General features: G+C 40.9%; 1 protein-coding gene across 2 annotated transcripts in view; it reads left to right on the top strand.

Moving 5' to 3' along the window:
• The window catches only part of CAST (calpastatin), a 228,364-nt gene that overhangs the window by 198,142 nt on the left and 4,871 nt on the right, over nt 1-25,351 (top strand). For both annotated transcript variants that reach the window (XM_030193407.1, XM_030193408.1), the window contains 7 exons: nt 4,028-4,117; nt 5,079-5,180; nt 11,190-11,276; nt 11,849-11,902; nt 18,573-18,674; nt 22,505-22,627; nt 24,569-24,634. In XM_030193407.1, the coding sequence (XP_030049267.1) occupies nt 4,028-4,117; nt 5,079-5,180; nt 11,190-11,276; nt 11,849-11,902; nt 18,573-18,674; nt 22,505-22,627; nt 24,569-24,625 (615 nt within the window). In that variant the 3' untranslated portion in view covers nt 24,626-24,634. The remainder of the gene's footprint in view (nt 1-4,027; nt 4,118-5,078; nt 5,181-11,189; nt 11,277-11,848; nt 11,903-18,572; nt 18,675-22,504; nt 22,628-24,568; nt 24,635-25,351) is intronic.

The following is a 25,351-nucleotide window of genomic DNA, read 5'->3' on the forward strand; positions in this document are numbered from 1 at the left end:
TTCCTGTTGCTGCCCGTCAGTCACCAGTGGGTTGAGATCCTGGGGAACCAGGTTTAATTCCCTCTGCAGCTCCGTGTGACCGTGGGCAAGTCACTTAAGCCCTCCATTGCCCCAGGTACAATATATAACTAGATTGTGAGCCCATTAGGGATAGTATCAGTATCTGAAAAAGAAAAGTATAAACCACTAAGTCTAGGTGGTATATAAATACTGAAAATAAAATAAATATAGGTTAATACAAATATATATACATGTGAGTGATATGGTGAGACAGTAATGATGAACATAACGGCACACTTTTGTTCTGTATTTGCATTTTCCTTATAGTGATGAGTCAGTATATAAAATTGAGACCTTAAGTTTACTTGTGTACATGACTGCTGTTCTCACCTCTGCACAACTTCCTGCTTAAAATCGCGTTTATATGTACTCTGTTCTTGCCTCGTAAGAATGTACAAAACTTAAGAGGGGTATTCATTGTCATTAGACAGTAGTATTATGTTAATCCACTGTAGAAAGAACACACCCTGAGCTACATTCTCCATTTCTTATTTATTTACAAAATTTGTTACTTGCACTACTACTGGAGTGCTCGGAGCACAGTACATTAAGATTAAAAATACATCATACATAATGGAAAATATACACTCAAAAACAACAAACAGGAATAATCAACAAGAAAATAAAACAGCAACTACATAATTTAAAAATCAAACCGGACTCCAAAACACACCACTTAACAGGTAATAACCAATAAAAAATTCTGAGAATTTAAGATACAGGTAATTGAAAAACATAATGGGGCCCTTTTAATAAAGGGCATTAAGCCCTAATGCATGCTTAGTGTGTGAAAAAACAGTCAACTGCAAAAGCGTGTTAAAGTGTTTTGAGGTATTTTGACTGACATGCTAGTTAGTGGGTGCTATTTTCTAAAAAAAATTTGGGGAGGGGTGTGTCATGGCCTGAGTGGGTGTAGAAGCTTAACATGCTGTTGTTTACATTAGCACACGCTGACTGGCTATTGCTGTGTTAACGCAGGAGCACTTAGCGCTTGCTAAATAAGAGGTGGTAAGTGCCCCCTCATTAACTTTTTTTTTTTAACAGATAATGCGCTGTAATACGGACATTAGCACAGAACCTGAAAAATAATTAAGCAAAAATGCCTTAAATTGTGACATGTTGAATTTGGGTTTAGCGTGCAGGAAAGTCCTATATTAGGACACGTAAGCTCAGATTCTAATGCCATTTAGTAAAAGGGTCCTGATGTATGTAAACAAATATATAAGCAAATATATAGAACTTTTATCAGCTAATACATGCTGGCTTGATGAAGAGTCGGGCATTAACAAAAAGGCGAAAGCTTAGGGCCTCTTTTACCAAACTGCGCTAGCGGTTCCCAGTGTGGCAATGCTGACAAAGCCCATTCAGAATGTCACACCAGGGACCGCAAGCGCAGTTTGATAAAGAGGCTCTAAATTAATTGAAAGTTCTTTAAAGACTCCCAGATTTTCTTCTACCGAGCAATATAATTTCGTCACATAGTAGTGAGTTTCTCCATTCTATAAATTAGCTCAATCTAACTTTCCAGGTGTGTATACAGGGTGGTCCCACCCTTTTCCAGCTGACCACCAGCATCAGTTTTGCCACATTCAGTAACCTCTGTAGCTAGTGGTGTATATTCAGTGCCACTTGCTATACAGAATAAACACTGCAGCCAGCCCTTAAAAACAACACTGACCATGGTGTTTGAATATTGACCAGTGAGATTCTAAATTTATCATTGACTTCAGCAAAAGGCTCAAATGACATGCCTCAGGTTTTGCACTGAGGAACCTGCAGAAACGCCAGCAGTTAACTCAGTTTTATGTTCAAAGAAACATTCACAAGACAATAGTTTATCCTTTTGTAGAGTTAGCTCAGAGCTGATTCTCAAAGAAATAAGTTGAAAAGAGCATGCTAGAAGCATTTCACATGTGTATTTTTTTTTTGTTACATTTGTACCCCGCGCTTTCCCACTCATGGCAGGCTCAATGCGGCTTACATGGGGCAATGGAGGGTTAAGTGACTTGCCCAGGGTCACAAGGAGCTGCCTGTGCCTGAAGTGGGAATCGAACTCAGTTCCTCAGGACCAAAGTCCACCACCCTAACCACTAGGCCACTCCTCCACTCCATTTCCATTGGTCAATACAAGTAAAACTCACCCCCCTCTCCCACACCAGAGCCAGGCTGCATTGCTCTCTCCTTCCATCCTCCTGCTCTGGTTCAGTTCCACATTGCCTCTTGGTTACATCCCACTCGCATGTCACATCCAGCACCTGCAGCCTGGCTCTGACATTGCACACTAGCTCCTGCATCTCCAGCCCTTGGCAAATTGGCATTCCCAACAAGAACACGAGTGCTTGAAATCCCACAACAGCCCCCATCTAGAGAGGCACTGGGAGGGGGGGGGGGTCAGGGTGCAGGGTATGTTAACAATAATACAAGAGGACACTAGGGGGGAGAAAGAGGGCTACAGGACATGGGGAAGCATCACTGAGAGTTGTGGGGCTGTTGTGTAGAGGTATGGTACGAGTTGTACTGGGGAGGATGCAGGAAATACAGAGTGTAATGATGAACATAGCGGAGAATGGGTTCAGGACCTATAGAACGTAATTCTGTAAAGGGCACCAAAAGTTAGATGTCTATATGTAGCATGCTTTGCTAATTCTATAAGGGCTTTGGGGGGCACCCAAGTAGAACAGTAGTGCAAGTTGGCATTTGCCAGCATTTAGGCATGCCCACTTACGTCATGCCAATAGTAGGTGTAAATGTTCACATGTAGAGGCAGCTCTTTAGTGCATAGCTTACATGTCCCCTTGCATTACATTCTAAGCGTGTTGTGTGCCTGTGTTATAGAATATCGCTAAGCGAATGGCTGGCTCTAATGCATATACCTGTAGCAATCACATGCATAAGTGCTAGTATTCTATAACATAGGTGCAAAGTGGTACCTAACCTTAGGCGACCTGTTATATAATGAAGGGGACTAAGGATAGCTGGGTGGGGATGCCTGTGTTTAGGTGTTGGGAGGGGCTGTATTGTGGGTAGAGTTCCAATAGCAAATGAGATCTGTGTAGGGGCTCTGGGTTGGAGTTTGTGGGAGAAAGAGTAGGTGAGGTCTGTTTCTCTGAGTGGGTCAGGGTTCCAACTCCATGGTTTTCCTACGGAGTTGGGCAGCTTTTTAAAGTTCTTGTAGGCACTTTTCCACAGTCTCGGATTGCGACTGTTCGGGGTAGGTTTTGAGTGTCCATGCCGGTTGGTTCCGGCTGTGTCTGTAATGCTCACCCTCTTGGTCAGATTTCATCTTGAGCCTCATTCCAGTTCCAAATTTAACCAATAGGAGGGTGAGGTGGGTGATGAGGTCATCAGCAGATGACTCATCATCAGCCCTGCAAGAGGCATTGGCGCCAGCAAGCATTGACCATGTGGGATCGGAGGAGGAGATCAAGCATGCTACACAGCAGCATAGCTTATTGCAGCAGTGACCATGGGGGCACCCCACCTCCACCCCTGCTGCTCAGATAGCTTGGGCTATTTTGGGTTCCTTGCGGGCCAGGGATTGAGCTGGGAGATTTTTTTGCTATCTGGCAACCCTGGAGTGTGTGAGTAGGTGGGCAGGTTGTGAGTGATTGGGGATGGTGTGGTACACTCTTCCCTTCTTACTTGTCAACTTGTCATGGTGCCTTATCTATCCCTTCTGTCTTTACTCCTTCAATGTTTCTCTAGTCTCCCTCTTATCCTCCCTACAGCCTCTTCTGTTGCCTCCTTTTCCATTTGCTCGAGCAGAACCTGGATTGCCCATCTGCTTCATTCATTGCCTACCATGCCCCACAGCTTGAACCTTCCCTGGGTCTCCTTTCAGCAAGCAGGACCCAGGCTCCCTGCCTATCATGCTGTATTTATACTGGAAATGTCTTGAAAAAATTGTGTCATATGAGTGAGTGAAATTGTTTCAGCTGTAAGTTGAAATGTGCTTTTATTTCCAAAGCATGACAAGAAATCGGGGGATGCTGAAGAAGTTATTTGCAGCTCTGCAGCCTCTGCTGTGCAATCAGGAGCTCCATTACCCTGTGATGCAGTAAGTTTATATTTAATTTACTTGTAATTGTATTTATTTATTTATTTATTTATTTATTTATTTATTGATATTTTCTGAAGAAAATTGTTTAAATGTGGTTTACGATGGAAAAGGTTATAAGATTAAAAAGAAGACATTAGAAGGTTGAGAAGAAGACAATATTTTGATGATACGTTTGTTTAGTTGTATTGGCATGGACATGTTCGTTACTTGTATTAGGACATGCCATTATCATCTCCAGGATTTTGAGTTGTATACAAATGTTTGTGCAGGTGCTTGGGGTTTTGGGTAATGAGTTCCACCATTTAGTACTTTGGTATTGGAAACCCCACTGCATACACTGACTTTTCTTTATATGAGTTTTTGACACTTTGGGTAGTGAAGTGTCAGGAAGTTTCTTGCTTCTGTTTTTGTATTTCACAGTGGCAGATTAATCAGATTGGACATGTATGCTGGGGCATTAACAAAAATGATTAGGTATAGCATGGTACACAGTTTGAATACTATGTGTGCTTTGATCAGGAGCCTGGAGTAGTGGGCTGTTTCTATCCCTAAACTGGAGTTTAAGGTGGTTTATAGTCTAAGCAGGCAAACACAGCGAAGGTGACATAAAAGATGCTGTTTGCTACTTTGGCTACCACTGGACATAAGATTTCAGCATATTTGTCTAAAACAACACCTACATCTTTTTCTTGGTTGCTGACCCCAAGGAGGACCCTAGCATCAGACCCCTGACACAGGCGCTGTGCGCCGAAACACGGACCGTGTCGGGTCCATTCAAGTATTGTTTCATCAAAGTATATGATTAAAGACTTGACCCCCCTTTTTTTTTTTTTTTGAAGGCCCCTGGTGCTTTTTGTTTTTTCTTGGCTTTTTATTTGTGCTTTGCTCCCTCTCTCTGTTAAACCTTATGTAATGAAAATAGTCATTAATTGGAAATAACATATGTGCACATCAACAGGATTTTTCTATCCCCGATGACTTACTGGATACCCTATCTGGGACGTTGGGTACACGAGAGGCTGATCCGGATGAAAACAAGCCCGTGGTAGATGTAGTAAAGGTATTTTTTTTCTTCTTTTAGTTTTCTCTTGCTTCATTACTAGTGGGGATATTAGTGTTGCACTGCTTCCTGGTTGCTGAGCAGATTTATTTAATTATCACACATATCCCGCATTATGTATAATAATCTGAGCGGGTTACAAAAGTACACATATAAAATGATAAAAGATAAAATAATGTCAACAAATATAATAATTATACAAACATTTAAAATCAAAACATGATAAATATGAATACATTATTCAGAACAATCCATCTCATTAAACATCATTGGAAAAGGCTTAGCAGAATAAATGAGTCTTTAATTGTTTCTTAAAACTAGACAAAGAAGTAATTTGTCTTAGTTCCAGGGGAAGATCATTCCAGATACGGTTAAGATTTACCAAGAAACGGTGTAGCTTCTCTTTTGCACTAAAGGATTATATATTACACTGGTTTATTCCTGCAAGACATTTTTATCCACCCAAGGGCAGCAACACTAGTGTTCCCCTTCCTCCTGTTGCTGTGCTTATACCACTTCTTCCTCCAAACCATACGTGGCACTTCAGCTGTTCTGTGGATCTGTTAACCCACGCACACAGGAGAAAGGATAGCGACGGTACAGTCAGGCATAAGATGAGTGCTGGGGCTACTGCAAGTGTCTGGCAGGTGTCTCCAAGAGCTTTCCCCGATGCCACTTTCTGACTGACAGACAGCAGTTGCTGGTAAGAGAGAGAGGTTAGGAGATGAGATGCAGGCTCAAAGGTGGATTGTAAATAAAAAGAATTAGAAGAAATTTCTAGCTTTCAAGGCACTTGAAAAAGGCTGAAACCATTTTATAAAATTTGCATGCTGTCCACAAGGTGTTTTTCAGATGGTGCAAAGCTAAGCTTTTTTTTGCCTATGACTTTTCATTCCCGTCACTGCTTTGGAGGGACTCTGGTCTAGTTTCAGTGCCTTAAATTACAGAGCTGGGTTTAGGTCTTTAACATGCAAAGTCCATATTTGGGGTATTAGACTTCATGTAAGGTTTATTCATAGTTATTTGTAATGATTAAAATGGCACAGCCCTTATTACAGGTTTATTTTTTTGTATTTTCTGTTTTGGTGTGTTATTCTCATGGGTCCTCCCCCCCCCCCCCCCCAAACCCATTTGGTCATTGTTATCTTTGTGGGAGGAGGGTGGGTGTAATGAAAAGATTGTGTTTACTGAAGCAGGATATCGGCTGTCCTTGTAGACATTACCCCCCCACCCCCCGGGGTTCTATGTAGCACAACTGCAGTCATATTCTGGATTTACCCACCCAAGTTAATTAGTTAACAAGCCATTCAGCACTGATAATTGCCAATTAACAAGCAATTAATGACTAATTGGCATTAAATTTATGCACACAACTAAGCACACGTGTTGCAAGTAAATTCTAAGTCTCATAGTTGAGTGGGCGTGGAATGGGTGGGTCGTGGGCATTCCTAAAATTTATGCGCATTGTTATAGAATACACCCGGTCCGGGCCAAATGTAAGTGTCAGCATTTACACCAAGTTTTACTTGACATAACTGCCCGTGCATTCTTTTCCTTGTGGAAATGTAGGCTTATTCTATAAAGTGTACCTAGGCGCATTTCGTTGCTGCGCAGATTTTTTTAGGCGTGATATATAGAATCCAGTCCTACTTGTCTTCAGAGTACTTTAGGCTCCAGGAATTCTGCATAGGAGAATTGCATTAGCTTATTTCAAGGTTCTGTCACTGTGTCTTAGACACAGAGGGCTAGATTCTGTACATGGCACTGAATGGTATTCTTTAAAGGGTGTCCTTTATAGAATAGTGCATAGCACCAGAATCTGTGCCCAGCTTTGGACACAAGCATTTACACCAATTGAAATCAGGTGTAAATCCTGGAGCACAAGTTGGGCACGGATCTCCCCCCCCCCTTCGAATTCTGCAACATTGCGTGCATTTTAAGGAAATACCCCTGACCTGCCTATGCCCCTACCATCATTGTGCCCCCTTTTCAGATCCACACAGAAACACTTCTATAACAGGTATAGTTCTGCTAATTTATTTAAAATTTTCTAGTCCACCTACAACTAGGCGGATCACAAATCAACATAATAAAAACAGTAACAGACACTGAATTATACAATATTCAAAATAAAACAAATCATCCCCAGGCATATTCAAACAAATATGTCTTTAGTAACATTTGTAACTTTCCTTTTAAGAGAGTACACTTGAGAAGTGCTTTGAGATTAACTTTAAATTTCCCCTCAATTAAAAAAGTAAGGTTTAGATCTATCTGGGAACATTCATTCTGTTATCGGAGTGCTAAAATATGGAATGAAATCCCTGTTCAGATTCGTCGGATTTCATCGTACATTCTTTCCGTAAGGCACTTAAAAACGTATTTCTTCTCAAGACAATGATTGTAACTCATCTTGGTTATGTATTTGGAGATATAATTTGATTTTATTGTAATTTGTGAAATGATTCCTTCTAACGTGAAATTGTTCTTATCTTTAATCCGCTTTGCGTCCTAACTGATAAAAGCAGAATTTAAATTATGTAATACAATACAATAATCTGCCGTCTTTTGGGCCATTTCGATGCCTTGCTTCTCTTATAATGCTTTGCCAGCATGAAAATAGCACATAACACCCGAATTCCCTAGAGAACCACCAAAGGAGTGATCTGCTTTTGGAACTGACAAAAGTTACTTTCCATGAATAAATCCAACTTTATATTTTATTTTGGTTGTGAAAAGTCTTTGAAATCAGACATGCAGCAGAGTATAGTTGCTAAATCAGACAGTTTCACTTCCGTTCTTTGCCTGTATTGAATTAAACACAGTTTCCCAAAAGCTAACTGTCCAACTTTAAAATATTTTAAAATGAGGCACCTTGGGTAGAAACCAGAATTGCTTCTATTCACATACAGTAGTGGCAAGCAGAGAGCAAACTTTTGGTTTACGAGCAAAACTTAGGGGTCCATTTATCAAACTGTGATAAGAGGCTCTTCCGTGGTGTCGGTGGTGGATTTGCCACGCTCCAAGGTCCCCTTTTAACACAGCAGCTAAAAGGAGGTTGTGTTTCCTTTTTTTTAAAGGAAATGACTGTGTGATAAGTTAAGCACTTGCCACGCGGCCATTTCCTGGGGGAGCCCTTACTGCTGCCCAATGGGTAAGCCCCCAGCACTAAAGAAATAAAAATAAATTTCCGAGCGCTGGAAATGACGCATGGCACACACCGGAAGTACAGCCCAGCTCCTGCGGTAGCCCGGCGGTAGGGCCGATTTGCCACGTGCCATTGCCTCAGTAGCTCTACCATGGCTTTGTAACAGGGCCCCTTAATCAGGTGAATGCCAGAAGACTAAAAATGGTCAGAAGCTAGGAGATAAATTCAAGTCCTTCACCCACTGGTACTCCCTGTGAGCTGGGGCAACTCGCTGTATCTCCTATTGTCCCATATGATCTTTGGGGAAGGAACTTATAATTATATGCAATACATTATAAATTGCTCTGGTGTAGGGCACTGTAGGAATGACAACAAAATAATTACATGATGTGCCATGATTACTATTTTTCCAGATTTTGTATAAATAATTTTACTCTGTGATTACTAAGAAAGTACTTATTGAAAACATGTGGGTTTACTGTTACTTTTTGAATCTCAAGCTTGTGGCATCATTAACTCATAAGGTTCTTGTTTTTTAGCTGTAGGTCTATCACAAATCTTCACTAACGTTTCACGCTGTTAATACTGTTAATATAAATTTCTCCTCTGACCTAAACAGCTGTCTTAATTTCTGATAACGATGGAGCATGTGATGAAACCTCATCGCATTCTCATCATAGCAGAATCTGCTCTGGAGTTAAAGAGAGAAAAAGTCTGAAAAGTTTCCCAGAACCTTCTTATTGTCGGACAAAAGAATCTCTTGTTATAAAACTCTTGACTTCCAATTCTCAACTATTGATCAAGTTACGCTCTTGCATCAGCTAGTTGCATGGGTTAGTTCTGATAATCCCACTAATATGTGAATTTAGAAATGCACACTTAATAGAAAATCAGTGCAGACTGTACGGCTCTATCAACTGCTTAAGCATTTGTTTTGCTTTTCAGAATACAGTGCCTACCAGTTAGGTACCCATTGCATATGGAATTAACCTCTTTCAGTCTCTTCTATGTCAACTTCTCTTAGCTTCCCTTGCATTGTTTCATCTCAGTTGTGCCAAACTTGTGTTAGATATTCTGTTTTCTTGCTAAAACCTTTTTAACCGTAACAGCCATATATCTACTAGAATTTGCATGTTCCCACGAAATTCCCGTTCAGACTTACCATCCAAGAACAGTTCTGTTTCCTAAGATATCCATAGCAGCTTGGATTGGCCAAACTACTTTTTAGGATGAGGACTTGCAATCTTGCTTTAAGAAAGCAGAGCAGTTTCCGGAGGAGGGAAGGTAGAAATTTGGCTCCACGTGGCTTCCGTAATCTCTCTGATGAAGTATCCATGGCATTTTATGGGGAAAGACTGTAGCAGGCAGCTTCCTCAAAAAATGACACTGAAAGATGTGGATGGACTTCTCTTACTCCCCACCAGGAAGAAGGAGAGGATCAGGACTCTCCTCCCAAAAAGAAGGCAAAGAAAAACCATAAAATCTGGGAGGAAACATCAGAACCTAAATTACAGGTAGAATCTCTTTTTGTTTCATACACTTAACATGAGCAAGTAAATTCATCAACTGATACTTTTTAGTGTGCTAGTGGAAGCCTCTGATGATATCAATCTAGATTACAACTTTGGGCTTAGTTAACAATTCTTGTAGAGTTGTTTTTGTTAATAGAGTTGCTGCACTATTACGTGATAGATCTGAGAGACATACATCTTAGCTCAGCGAGGTAGCAGAGATTCTAAGGAAGTACACTGAGCACCTTGTTCTGGGGTGTTCTGAGAGACCCATTGTGAACCAGTGCACAAGCCTTATAAGAGGTACCCCTGCAGCAATGCAGCTGGTGGTTATGGGCTTCTGAAAGAGAGAAATAGAGTGAGATGTTATAAACAGCCACAATAAAATATGAGGCAATCCCCTTCAATCTTCTAGTTCTCATCTCGCCAGCAAACTTACACGTTTATCGTGATTATCCTAGCAGTCAAATAAAGATCCCACTTAGATGCCGATGGATAAAAAATTCAGTATTTAGGTTGATTTAAGAAAAAAAATTGCACAGCAAAATGACCATGACAACGGGCAAATTCCACCAGAAGCAAAAAGCTGAGTAATATAATGAATGTATGAGAGCTCTCTTGTGTTGAGAGCTATCCCATACATGCTGTATGCTACTAGCACTCACATTTAAGCTTAAACTGATGCACATGGAGTAACTTCATCACACCCTAAAGAAAAGGCTAAATGGGATTCTGAGACTACATTCATCATAGAAGAAACATCCTGCATGATGGCTTGTCTCTTGTGCTTGTGCACAGAGAAGTAAAATGCAGTAAGTAAGGGTGTGATGGTGATGGGTTAGGGTGCAGTGCTATAGCTGCAGGAATGACAGTAGACTGTAATCTTTAGAGACGCCTGAAGAATAGCTGGTAAACCTAGGGATGTATTAAGATTGTATGCCGCTGCTGGACAGCTCCCGAGAAAGGTATGCGGCCATACTGAAATGAATAATGCTTTTTGAATTTTGAAACATGCCGAAAGCCCTTGTTTCCCTACTCTGGGAGCCGATTGCAAATGTGTTTTTCTCACCATGTTGCAGTTCAGTTTGCCCTAGTGCGGAGATGTGAAACGTATCATCTGAAGGCATTTCCTATGTCAAATGGCACAATGAAAATTATTAGAGTATGGTCAAAGCTAGCACATTCAAATAACATGGGGAAGTAGGACTTAAGCAACCAACTGAAAAAAATAAATAAATAGAAGTGTTACAATAAGGGTTTTATTTGCAAATCATATCATGTCAGCTGCATTATCAAAGTTAAGTGTGTAGAATACATGAATAGTTAATCAGAATTGGTTGTGTTTTCCAGGAAAAATCTAAATCAAAACACGTGGACAAGCTGGGAGAAAGAGATGACACAATTCCACCCGAGTACAGACATCTTCTGGATGATAAAGTATTTATGTGTTAAATTTGTATCCCACATTTTCCCACATCTTTGCAGGCTCAATGTGGCTTACATAGTACCGTAAAGGCATTCGCCAATTCCGGTATGAACAAATACAGTAATGTTGTGGTAGAATAAGGTTCGTGTGTACAGACACATTAGGGAATCATAGAGAGGAAGAGTTTTATTATGGGAGAGAAATCCTGTTTTCCAATCCAAAATTAGTTATCTACAGAATTAAGATAGGACCAAGGATACTAGAACTAGAAGTTAAATTACCGACACTGAAAATTGTGCCATCTAAAACTCTTCTCTTTTGAGGCACAGAATGGCAATATGTGGTAGATAAGATTAGATTTCCTGCATTGTATATTGTGTGTTTGCTGTTCTCTTCAGTATGCAACTGCTCGGAGTGCATGATAAGTCTTACTGGGAAGACTAAAGTATGTTTTTTTTAAACAGCATGGGAGGTTCATAGCCTGAAGTGTAGTTTGGAGAGAGAAAGGTTGAGTTATTACCAGCACAAAAGAAGTTCTGTAACAGGGTGTTTATTCACTGTGTAAATCTGTGGTGTTTTTCAGGGGAATACAGCAAAACCGATACCAAAAGAAGAGGTGAAGCCTCAGAAACCAAAGGTAACATTGGATAAAATGCTTTTTAGGGGTCAGATGTACAGACAGTATAAGTTAAAAAAAAAAAAAGCCCACTTCAGAATATGTGGTAGTATGTGTCTATCAAGGCTTTACTGGGGTAATTTTGTCACTTGGACTGAGAGACAAGAAAGCCACCTATTTTTTATATATTTTTTTATTATAGATTTATACATTTTCTAGGGGGGGGGGTTTAAGCATTCAACTTGAACTCAGAAAATACATTCTAACAAAAAGAATTACAAAAAAAGGAAAAATACATCACTAGAGGAAATAGGTACAATTGATAGAACATCACAACCCCATTACAAAGGGAGCCAAAGGAAAAACGGAGATTACAATCCATTAAACGGAGGGGCGAGAGGGAGAAGAATTTTTTTTACCAAACAGTTCAAAGATTAAGTGGCCTGTATAAGTTTGTGCTAACAGTTCAGTTAGCACAACTTTATACAGGCCACTTAATCTCTGAACAGGAGTACAAGGTACCTATTCTTGGTGCCTAGGGGATAATTTAGGTGCCTCTAGTTAAGGTGATGTGCACTGAGCACCAACACCTATGTTTACTAAGGTGCGCTATAGGCGCATTAGCGGTTTTAATGTGCATAAATGGTGTACACGCGTTAAATGCTAATGTGCCCATAGGAATGTATAGGCGCATTAGCGTTTAACACGCTTTAACTTTAAAGGCGTGTTAAAAATGTTAATGTGCCTTAGTAAACATACCTCCCAAGTCTATAACGGCATCTACTACTACTTAACATTTCTAGAGCGCTACTAGGGTTACGCAGCGCTGTACAGTTTAACAAAGAAGGACAGTCCCTGCTCGAAGGAGCTTACAATCTAAAGGACGAAATGTCAAGTTGGGGCAGTCAAGATTTCCTGAATACAGGTGTAGTGGTTAGGTGCCGAAGGCGACATTGAAGAGGTGGGCTTTGAGCAAGGATTTGAAGATGGGCAGGGAAGGGGGCCTGGCGTATGGGCTCAGGGAGTTTATTCCAAGCATGGGGTGAGGCGAGGCAGAAAGGGCAGAGCCTGGAGTTGGCGGTGGTGGAGAAGGGTACTGAGCCAAATTCAAATAAATAGTTTTCTTTACTGCAAAATTATTATAGCAGCTGCATTCTTCTTCATCTGTCCTGTAGGAATTTTTCCAGTCCCGCCTACCAGCATCTGAACATCTGCTTCCTCATTGCTTTTTACGAGTACAGCCATGAGATTTGTCCGATTAGGATCTGCTAATTTCTTTGGTTCAGTGTCTTTCTACGGCAACCAATCTCAGCCGCTGTATTCAAGAAGCATTAAAGTACATTGCCTCACACTCTTCAAAGTACTGCAGTGCGTAGCTACATGGGGCCAGGGGGGCCTGGGCCCCTGTAGATTTGGCCCTGGATCCCCCCTGCCGACGACCCTCTCGACCCCCCCCCCCTCCTGCCGTCGCTGTCGCCTGCCTTTGCTGGCGGGGGACCCCAACCCCTCGTCAGCCGAGGTCCTCTTCTTCTCGCAAAAGGCTTCCTTCTGTTTCTGACGTCCTTAGAAACAGAAGGAAGCCTTTTGCGAGAAGAAGAGGACCTCGGCTGGCGGGGGTTGGGGTCTCCCACCTGCAAAGGTAGGCGACGGTGGGTTGGCGGCAGGAGGGGGGTTGAGAGGGTCGTCGATGGGGGGGGGGGGAGTTGGTGGTGGCGGCAGCGGGGTTGGCAATGGCTGGGGGGGGTGTTGGTGGTGCCGGGGGGGGGGCTAAAATGTGCCCCCTCACTTCGGGCTCTGGACCCCCCTCTTGCCTAAGTCTGGCTACGCCCCTGCTGCAGATAGTTTTCTGTGATAAAGGCCTGCATATGTTAATTTGCACTAACTCTAACATTCTAATATACTTTTGTCCCAGGGGTTGAGGAAAAAAGCATTTTAGGTAGCCATCTTGGTGATGGTTTTCTAGTGCCCGCTGGCCTAGTGAGATTTAATTCATATACAAACTTTTGGGGTCTTTTACTAAGCTGCGGTAGTGTTTTTAGCCAGCGGTAAAAATCTGCTGGCGGTAAACGCCAAGATGCCCATAGGAATATAATGGGCATCTCTACATTTACCGGCAGCTGATTTCTACTGCTGGCTAAAAACACTACCGTGGCTTAGTAAAAGACCCCCTTTGTCTTACATACCGTATTTTTCGGACTATAAGACGCACCGGACCATAAGACGCACCTAGGTTTTAGAGGAGGGAAATAGGAAAAAAAAAATTTTCCTCTTTCCCTCCTCTAAAACCTAGGTGCTCCGGTGCGTCTTGTCCGGGTTTTGGACCTCCGTTGTGTACTTACAGGATTCCATGTTCCCTGGTGGTCTAGTGACGTCGGGGCAGGAAAGAGCCCCCTCTTTCCTGCCCATCGCGCTGCTCTCCGTGCTTCTCAATGCTTTCTGATGGTCTCGGCGATATTCAAAATGGCCGCCGAGACCGTCAGAAAGCATTGAGAAGCACGGAGAGCAGCGCGATGGGCAGGAAAGAGGGGGCTCTTTCCTGCCCCGACGTCACTAGACCACCAGGGAACATGGAATCCTGTAAGTACACAACGGAGGTCCAAAAACGCTACCTTCGGACTATAAGACGCACCCCCCCATTTTCCTCCCAAATTTTGGGGGAAAAAAGTGCGTCTTATAGTCCGAAAAATACGGTATGTTTATTTTATTTTAAAAAGTTAGACCACACTATCGTACAATTCTAGGTGGTTTCCAAAATATGTATATATATATATATATATATATATATATATATATATATATATATACACACATAATAAAATTCTTAACAAGTAGCACAGAAACCTCCAAACAAAATTGGACACAAAATATAAAATAAAATATCTATACAGCAGGTAAATATAATAAACCATGAATCCAATGGCAGCAAAAGCCTGTGCAAACATGTATGCCTTCAATTGCTTTCTAAATTGAACAATAGAGCAGATTTTACACAAAGCTTCAGCTAATGCATTCCATAGAACAGGCCATCTATATAAAATACAGAGGATCAATAAACATCCAGTCTGAGCTGTCGGAAAGATGGGACTTCCAAGTAAGAATTTGTCTCCAGACCTTAATTATCTGACAGGCTTATAGATTTTCAAAGAGCTAGCCAAAGTCAGTGGGCCATTATCATTCAGAACTTTATGGATCATTGTTAAAACTTTAAACCTGATCCTCCAGACAATAGATAACCAGTGCAGTTCTCGAAGAGTTGGAGTAGTGTGATCGAATCTATTAAGGTTTGATAAAAGTCGGGCTGCAGAATTTTGACAGATTATAAAGCACGCAGCTTATAGGTAGGCAGTTCTAAATAGAGAGCATTACAGTAATCTCATAAGGGAGTAACTGATGTCTGAACCTGAACCACAGTCCGGAAACTTGGAGATAATTCTTAGGATGAAGGACTTTCTAAGTTTGAAAAAATCTTTTTGAATCATGCATTTTAATTGCTCAGTCATAGACAGAGCAGAATCAACCCAGACACCTAAGTATTTCAGACAGTTAACAATAGGTATCCTTAAATCATCAAGCATAAAAGCCTCAGGTACTATTGAAGGGGAGGCTTTACCAGAAAGAAACAAAATTTAGACAAATTTAACTTAAATCTATTTGCTGAGAGGCAGGACTTAATTGACTGCAAGACAAACACCCAAAGATTGAAAAGCCTTCTCTACAGTGGTGGTGATTAGAAAATAAAATTGCAAATCCATCAACATACAGTTAGACATCTAAACACAGTGCTTTTTTTTTTGTAGGAAAAAAGGTACTGGTACTGATTATGGGCTGGGCCACCACCTATGGCTCTGCCCCTATGATGCCACACCCTTTATACCAGCCATGGCGCATATAAACAGGCATCATTGAAAATATTATACCAGTATAGGAGAAAAAAATAACTTGAATTTTTTCATTATAAATAATTTCTGTAAGATGTTACAGCTCCAATATACACAGTTCAAAATAAGATAACAGATGTAAATTCTCAAATTTCCAAACACTAAAATGAAAATAAAATGATTTTTTTTTCTACCTTTGTTGTCTGGTGACTTTGTTTTTCTGATCATGTCGGTCCCAGTCTCTGATTCTGCTACTCTGTATCTGTTCCCTTAACTCCGTTTCCAGGGATTACTTTCCATTTATTTCTTTACTTTCCTCCTTTCTTCTACATTTCTTGCTCTACATCCATAGGTAAAAGCTGGGAGGTATAGAGTATATCCAGTTTTTGCCTATTTTCTCCATCCATGTGCAGTTTTTCGCCTCTGTTCCCTTTCCCTCATCTCTGTCAGTATGCATCTCCTTCCTGTTCTTTCCTCCCCTCCATCCATAAGCATCTTCTGTCCTTCCTCTCTTCCCTCTCATCCATCCATGTCCAGCATTTCTCCTCTCTATCCTCCCCATCCCTTCCATGTCCAGTGACTCGCCCAGCCTCCACCTGCCCCTGAGATCATTCCAACCCCATCTCCACCTCCCGCCCTCAGCTCACCAACTTTCCGTTCTGCCCTCTGCAAATCTAATATTTACCGAAGTCACAGTTTGAACCGGCGGCAGTGAAAACAGCAAGCAGGCAGGCTCGCCTCCTTGTCGCTTCCCTGCCCTCTCTCAGCACAGCGTCCCACCCTCGCCGCTTCCCTGCCCTCTCAGCGTCCCGCCTTCCTCTGATGTAATTTCCTTTCTGCAAGGGCAGGACGCTTAGAGGGCAGGGAAGCGGCGAGGGTGGGACGCTGTGCTGAGAGAGGGCAGGGAAGCGACAAGGAGGCGAGCCTGCCTTCTTGCTGTTTTCACTGCTGCCAGTTTGCGCTGTGACTTCGGTAAATATTAGGTTTGCAGGGGGCAGAACGGAAAGTTGGTGAGCCAGCCCTCAGAAAAAGGTGCCGGTCCACCATACCGGCACAAAAAAAGCACTGTTTAAACAAGACCGAAAACAGAATATTGGGCTAACATAAATATTAAAGAGAATTGCAGAAAGCGCAGATCCTTGAGGAACCCCAGATGACATTTCATACCAGTCAGAAAAATGATCTTCCACTTGCTCTAAATTTTCTTTGAGAAATGAATGATTTAAGCCAACTCAATACATATTGCTTCCTATTCCCAAAGATCTCAAACGGTCAATCAAGATACCATGATGGACAGTATCAAAAGCAGCCAAGATAACCTAGAGGGACCATAAGATATTCAGTACCTCTGTCAAATCTAGCAATTAAGGAATCAAATACAAATAGAAGAATTTCGGTAGAATAACGGGGCCTGAAACCAAATTGGAACATATTCAAACAATTATTTGAATCTAAAAAAAAATCTTATAACTGGATTAAAACTACTTTTTCTAAAAGTTTTGACAGAAATTTCAAAATTGAAATAGATCGATGGTTGATTCAAATCACCTTTCTCATTTTTTATAAGTGGAAAAACTGAAGCATTTTTTAAGTTGGCAGGAACAATAGCTTCTGACAAAGATTTATTAACCAAATTACTTATCGGACCTGCTAAATCAATCTTCAAAAGTTTAATAACATACATCTAAAGAACATTGATTCATATTCAGCCCTTTCAAGATCTCTCTAATCTGCTTAGGTATAGACAATGAAGTATCCATCCAAATAATAGAAGAAGCACTTAAAAGAGATTGAGGGATGGAAAGGCCCTGCAAGGACTGAGATAGTGTTTGTACTTTCTTATCAAAACAAAGCAGCAAAATCCTGACATGTAAGAACACCATATGGCTTACCTTTAATAGAGATTGCTGATTACTTCACTATTGAAAACAATTCCTTAGCATCATTAGGTGCCTGGGATATCAAATTATCAAAATATTCTTTCTTACCTGTCATAGGACCCTGTTTACTAAGCCGTGCTAGAGGCGCATTAGCGCTTTTAGCATGCGCTAACTGTCTATGCGCCCGCAATATTCCTATGGGTGCCTACACAGTTAACATGCACTAATTTTGTGCATGCGCTAAAAACGCTAGCGCACCTTAGTAAACGGCCCATAGTGAGCTGCTGGTACTCCTGCAAACAATCACGGTAATCTATAAGGGATTCTTGATCGTGTGTTTTACGCCACAGTCTCTCATTGTTTGCAAATTTTGCTTGGCCAATTTAATACTGGTTGGTATTACTGGTGTAAACGTTTTGATTTTAAGACATTCAAAATACACTGAACTCTACGCAGAGTTTTATAATGTCTAAGGCTTCTGTAGTCTAATATTTATGTGTAAATAAGATTTTGCATTGTGGTCAATATTCAGTCAATCTTGTCTAGATAAATTTAGCTGGACAATATTGTCTGTTAACTTCATCCAGATATTCAGCTTAATTCTACACAGGTTGACCCTCTGGTCTAAAGTTAACCAGGCAAAGCTGTGCAGTTAACTTAGGTCTACTGTCTGAGTTATCGGAGTAATTTTGGCTGGCCAATATTAAATTTCAGCGCTGATTGGCCAAAGCAAAACTGCACCTAGGAATGCCCCTACTGCTTCTTTTTTAAGACAGGCAACGTTTTCCTAAACAAAATCTAACAAGCAAATAGAGAGGAAATTTAATAATCTGGACAAACCCTTTTAAATCTGGATCAGATTGCCCTTAATGTGAACAAGGATTCTAAAACATTTTTCGGGCTTTTCATTGCTCATTTTTCCTGTTCCTCCAGGATGATTCTGCACTTCTTGATGCTCTTTCACAGGACTTTGACTTTTGTTCATCAGATCCAGCTGTATCGGAAACAACCAAAATGTCTCAGCACCCACCAAAGGTACAATTCTCAGGAGTCTGCACATTACTGGTTTAATTCTATATATTGTGCTCAAAATTGCACATGGAAATTTGGGCGCATGCCCAATTTCCACACACAATTTAATTGAATAACAAGCCAAGTAGCACCGATAATTGGATGCTAACCTATTATCGGCACTAATTGGCATCAATTAAAATGTACGTGCACACATTTTTAGGCACCGGGATTAGATCCGAAAAGAGGACACGGCCATGGGAGGGGCATGGATGGATCGGGGGTGTTCCTAGAATTTACACACAGTTTTATAGAATAAGAGGTCCTTTTACCAAGCTGCAGTAAAAGGAGCCCAGCTCTATCGGAAGGGGCAGTTTTGCTGCGCACTGAGGCCCTTTTTATTTTTTACTGCAGCAGGTAAAAAGGCTGAAAAAAGAAATGGCCATGCGGGAAGATTTCACTTACCACGAGACCATGCAGGTTGGAGCACTTAACTGCCACCCACTGAAGTTGGTGGTAAGGACTCCCACGCTAACCCGGCGGTAACCGGGTATCATGCGGCGCTGCCCGATTACTGCTGTGTTAACGCCTGCGGAAATATTATTTTTTTTAATATTTCTGCTAGTGCTGGAAATGCCACATGCTGAGGGTGAAACTACCGCCAGCAGTGCCAATCTCCGCACAGTAAGCTTGCGATGGGCTTACCACCATTTAGTAAAGGGGCACTAAGTGAGATCCGCACGTAATTTAGGCATATGAATTTGCACCAGGTTTTACTTGGTGTAAATCCTCGTGGCTGATATTGGGTGCAGATCCCAGCACCAAACGTATCTGTAAACGGCACTGAACTGTGCGGTTGAACTAAAGGGAAGTTTCAGTGATGTCTTGAGGCATTGCTGTAGCGGTTTCTCTCTTACATAGTGCCTGAGAGAGGATGATTTCCACACTGTCTGCATTGCAACAAAATCCTTGGACTTTGCATCAGTTTTTTATACAGATACTTCCATCTCCTTTTTCTGTGGCACTTTTTCTCACCAAAACAAAGCACATACTTGTGAACATACAAGATAAAGTCAGTAGTTTCAATCCCTGTCTTTGGGAATTCTTCCTTTGAGTTCGGGTAAAGGTATGTGTGTTGTGACTTGGCCATGTAGAACAGCATTTTACACACTCAATTAAGTATTTATAAAACTGGCCAGTGTTTTTGTACACATAGTGGAGGAGTAGCCCAACAGTTAGTGCAGTGGGCCTAGAACCTGGGGACCTGGATTCGATTCCCACTGTAGCTCCTTGTGATCCTGGGTAAGTCACCTCGGGTACAAAAAACAGATTGCGAGTCCACCAAGGACAGAGTACCTGCACATAATAAATGTAAACCGCTTTAAAGGTATATCAAATCCATAACTGTTTAACCATTAAAAGTAGGTACTAGGGAAATAGCACTTGCTGTTACACAGTACGTATCTAGGATGGAAAATAGGGCAGGAAATGGACAGGGGCAGAATTGATACTTATGCGTCCATCTTGTAAGAATTGGCATTTATGTGTGTTTTGTATCTTTTAATACAACAAAGAGAGGGGGCAAAGTACAGACACAAGTCCAAATAGCAAAAAAAAACAGTACCAGGAGCCTTCAAAATAGGGACACAGTTCTTTAATAGTACACTTAGGTAAAATAATCCTCAAACAGACCCGACACGGGCCGTGTTTCGGCGCTCAATTCCTGCGTCGGGCTCCATAACCAAAGGAGAACGTATCTTGTAAGCATATGCATATATACCGTTCCTCAGAGCAGGTATAACTCTGTGAGAAAGCTCTCGGGTAGATATTTTTATGTTCATTTTTATTAGAACAATAAAGACAGAGGTAGAACGATGGAATTAGAAACGAGCGCAATGATAGTTTGTTGACAGAAAAAACAAAACACCACTAAACAGTTACTGGTAGTCAGCTTTAAATTTCAAACTCGCAAAGACCGTAGTTGAGTCCATAAAGTCAAAAACCATAAAACTCAAGACCACTAAGACTTATACCTCACCCACCCCCCCATAAAACTCAAGACCACTAAGACTTATACCTCACCCACCCCCCCACCCCAATCTCCAGGACATGGCACTGTCATTGATCCTGAATATATAAAACAGAAAAGATACTACATATTTAAGGCTTTACTATAAGTTATTGGCTTAATTGTATTCCAAAATGGCTTCCAGTTCTTCTGCAAAGTAATCCATTTGGTTAAAGCCATATTTTGAACACCACATTCTTTCCACAGTTAACAAAGTGATCATTTGGGCATGCCATTGGGATACAGTTGGGGGCAACTTGTGAGAACCAGTTAGGCAAAATCAGTTTTTTTAGCCATTAAAACAGCTCTCTAAGAATCCCCTAATCTCAGGTGAAACAGGAAAGGAAACAACATAATTATTAAAGAACAACCTTGTCTACATATGCAAAGTAAGAGAATAACTGTTGCCAAAACCTGAAATGAGAGCAGAGCCAGAATATGTGGTTCAGAGTAGCATTAGCTTGTAGGCATTTCAAACAAGTATAAGCCTCCTGCAGCCTGGCTCTAAAGGCCCTCTGTGGTGAAATGTAAAGTCATGTAACAAACTTGTATTGCATTTCCCATAGCGTAATATTCTCAGAAATAGCTCTGACCCCCTGCCAAGCAAGGCTTTAGTAGTTCTTCAGTGACTCGTAGTGTAACTCCCTCTGCCACACCTGGGGTTACTATGCTCTGCAGATATTTGTGGTGGTAGGTTAAGGGTAAGCAAGGGAGAAGTAGGGTTTTTGAGGATCTTCCAACAAAACATACTGATGCAGGAATGTTTGTCCAAAGGTTTATTGAAGCAATAGCTAGGCACAAAAAGCTAGGACCCAATATGGGACCATGTTTCGGTGGAGTCGCCGGTCTCAGGAGTCTGAAAAATAACATAGTAAATTTTAAATTTAATATCAATGCAAAACTAAAAATACATTACACCTTAAGAGAACAGTGAAATATATGTATGTGTATCATACATCGTAGTGGCTTGTCTGTTCCTCTACCCTGGTGGTCCTTTCCTTCAGTAGGTTAAGTGTACCAGAAAGAGAATTTCATAAAGACATATATGCACATAAGTTGCCCTTGTAACACAGGTACAACCTGTGTGCCTGTGAACTTTGTCATCCTCAAGGGTTCATTTTATACTAGAGTACATAAACTAAAAAAAAGTGCATAGATGCTTGTGTTGCACCTGTTTTATAAAAGTGATATATATGCCTTTTATAAAGTATCTCTCCAAAATCTGTACAGAATTACAGCTGTTGTGAGAGAGGTTTAGGTTTGCGCTTGTATGTGTTAGTAAGAACTAGCATATAGGTTATAAAATACACAAAGTGTCGGTCCCTCCCCTTACTCCAGGAATGCCTATCTGTGCATTACACTAGCAGCTTTGTTTTCTGAGCACCTCTTCCTGTGAATTTGTAAGTGCCTAGCTGAGTGTATAGAACACTATTCTGTATGCTTATTACTTATGAAATTACCCCCATATCATTTGTTCAGTGAGTAATTTTGATGTTTGATCTGTATTGGATTTTTTTCTCAACCATTGTTTAAATCAATCCACTTTGGCCTAAACTTGGGGAAAATTGGCACCTTTGTACAACGTGAATTTGTGGTTGATAACACATTTCAACTATTTTGAAGTAAACGAAGTAGATTGTGAGCTATCATGCCAACCCAGAGGTTGTTACTGTCTATAATTGCTCTTCTTAACCATGTTCGCCAAGTATCAATCCGCTCATTAAAACTGGTATTTGTTCTGAGGTGTTTTTTTTTTTTATTTTGCACTTAACTGTTTTTGATGTAGGACAAGAGTGGAAAGGACATCATAACCCCCAAACCTGTCACTGAAACAGCCACCAAGTCCTCCACTGATCAGACCTGTAAATCATCAGTTAAGGATGTTGGGAAACCAGCAGATCCTGCAAAGGTAGTGAAGGCTACATTTATGATGCAGACTCTTTTCATGCCCATGCTTTATATCATTGGTTAATCAGGGAAGGAAGGAAGTTGCTATTTTTGTTTTTATTTTAAAGGCAAAATATAACCAATCTCTAACCCATATAGCTGCTATTATATGAGAGTTGAATGAAAAGTAATGCCTCCAGATGAGTTTTTGGTGCGTTACACATGTTCACTTGATCTTTGAAATCTCTTCCTTCGCTTCAGTTGGTGAGAAGTGTCTGTGTAAAGACTGTTTTGCTGTTGCTTGTGAAATGGAAGCGTGCAGTGAGCACTCGTCAGCACGATTTAAGCAGCACATATGATAGAATTTCTGACTGTTGAAGGAGTCCCTTCAATTGAAATTCATTACATGAAGGTTGTTTATGGTGATGACTTTGTTGATAAGCGTACTGTGCATCACTTGACCAAAAAAATGTAAAGATTGTGGACCAGGAAGGGCTGATTTGTGTGATGAAAAACATGGTGGACAGCCTTTGACAGTAAAAGACAAGTCTTGCATGAGAGAGGTTGAGAAACTCAGAGGATTACTTGAAGGAAAATTGCTGACACATGTAGCATTTCACATGACTGTGTAGGTTTCAATGTCCAAGAATATCAATAATGTAAGATTTGTGGAAGATAGGTTCCTTGCATGCTGACTGCAAATGAAAGCTTCAAGAAGTGAAATCTGTCAGCAATTGTCCTGATATGAAAATGGGTGAGGAACTTCTTCACAAGATCAGGGCAGCCAATGAAAAATAGGCTCATCATTATGAGCCAGAAACAAAGTGCCAATCCATGGAGTATCACCTTAAAAGGTTCAACTATGAAGAAAAAATTCAAAACGCAGTCTTCTGCAGGAAAACATGGCTACAGACTTTTGGAACATGGATGTTGTTCAAATGGATTTCCTTTAACATGGTAGAACCATCAACTCGGAGAGTTACATTGCAGAAAGAATGATTGAGAAGAGTTAGGAAGCACAAAATACCACAGAGCCAATAGGGAAAATGGGTCTCACAGTTTTACCCCATCAGCCATACAGCCCAGACTTAGTGCCATGCGATTTCCATCATTTTCTAAAATTGAAGGAATATCCTCAGGGGTATCTGTTCAACTTGAATAAAGAGATGGAAAGGACTGTAAGCAACTGGTTGAAGAGACAAGATGTGCAGTTCTTTCAAGACAGCTTTCAAAAACTTGTCTTTCGTTGGCAGAAAGTTGTGGAGAATGGTGGCAACTGTAGAAATGTAGATATTTTATTAAAGAGCAGGTTTCAAGCATTATTTTTGTTTTTTATTCATTACAATATCTTAATTTAAACAAACATTATAGAGAAGGAGGTGGCATTATGTTTCATTCAACCTTCATAATATGTTCCATGAAGAAAGGGTCTGGAGTGGAGATGAGTAGGTTGGAAGGAAATGGAGTCCATGGACAGTATGCTAGAAAAATCATAAATAACTGTTGAACAGTTATCCCTGTAGTATTTCATGTGTTGGGAATAGGTTTCCCCTAATTAAACCTCATAATTACACAGTTAAATAAATGCTAAAGCAAATACCTTCCAATCAAATTCATGTATAAGATATACAGAAGTCTGCTCAGCCTCATTCTCCAACTATATTGTACAATTACTTTTTAAGGGATCAGGTGGGAGGAAGGGGGACAGTTTTACTTTGTACTGCACTGGTCCCTTTAACTTGCCCCCAGAGAGCATTGGCTCGCACATTACTGGGTCTGTGCTCTTAAGGTAAAGTTAACAACACTTTTGGAGGCACCTGTACCACAAGCTGTGTTCATTATTTAACTTGCATTTTTGTAAAAAAAAAAACAACCTTTGCATTGAGCTGTGGTATTGCCATATAAGGCAGCTTTTTAAACAGATTATTTTTCCGTGTTGGTGATTGTGTTGCATCCATTTCAGGTAAAAGAACAGTCCTCTTCAGCAAAACTAGATTCCACGAAGACAAGTAAAAGTTAAACCTTTTAGGTAAGAGGGATTTTTTCCAACTTTTGTTAATAGGTGTAACTCTTCCTGTCCCAGATACAGGGGTGGAAGCTGGAGTTTTAGTTTCGTAATTGATCAAACGGATCCTTGATGGCACTGAAAACACTCCAGAAACCAAGTGGCTGCTCCCCAGAGTTTTTAATTTTCTGAGATAAACAGCCGAGCTTGGTATAGGATAAAATACCAGTTCATGGTCTGTTTACTGTGGCTTCGGACTACGGAGCAATCACAGACTCTACTATGTTCTCCTTTCTCTGTCAAAATTGGGAAGCAGCCCTCTCGCTGCAGGGTTTGCATATAGCTTCCTAACTCACAGAGCATATCCCTGCACATAGAGCAGAAGACATCCCACTGGAGACCAGCCCATTTGGACCGGTCCAAAAGTGGTTTGCAGTCTATTCGCTGAGCAGAAACTTAGGGCTGTTACCTCATATTAGATCTTCCACAGGTACAATACTTCAGGTAGTTTAGTTTTAATGTGTTAAGATTTGCTATTCCACTTTTCACAAAGTAAGCAACAGAGCACTTGGGGGTCCTTTCACTAAGGTGTGCTGAAAAATGGCCTGCGGTAGTGTAGGCGCATGATTTGGATGCGCGTGGAATTGTTTTTTATCGCACCTGTAAAAAAGCCTTTTTTTTTTTTTTTTAATTTTGACCAAAAATGGATGTGCAGCAAAATGAAAAATTGGCACGCATCTA

Source organism: Microcaecilia unicolor, chromosome 2 (assembly GCF_901765095.1).
Source record: "Microcaecilia unicolor chromosome 2, aMicUni1.1, whole genome shotgun sequence".
NCBI classification, from domain to species: Eukaryota; Metazoa; Chordata; class Amphibia; order Gymnophiona; family Siphonopidae; genus Microcaecilia; species Microcaecilia unicolor.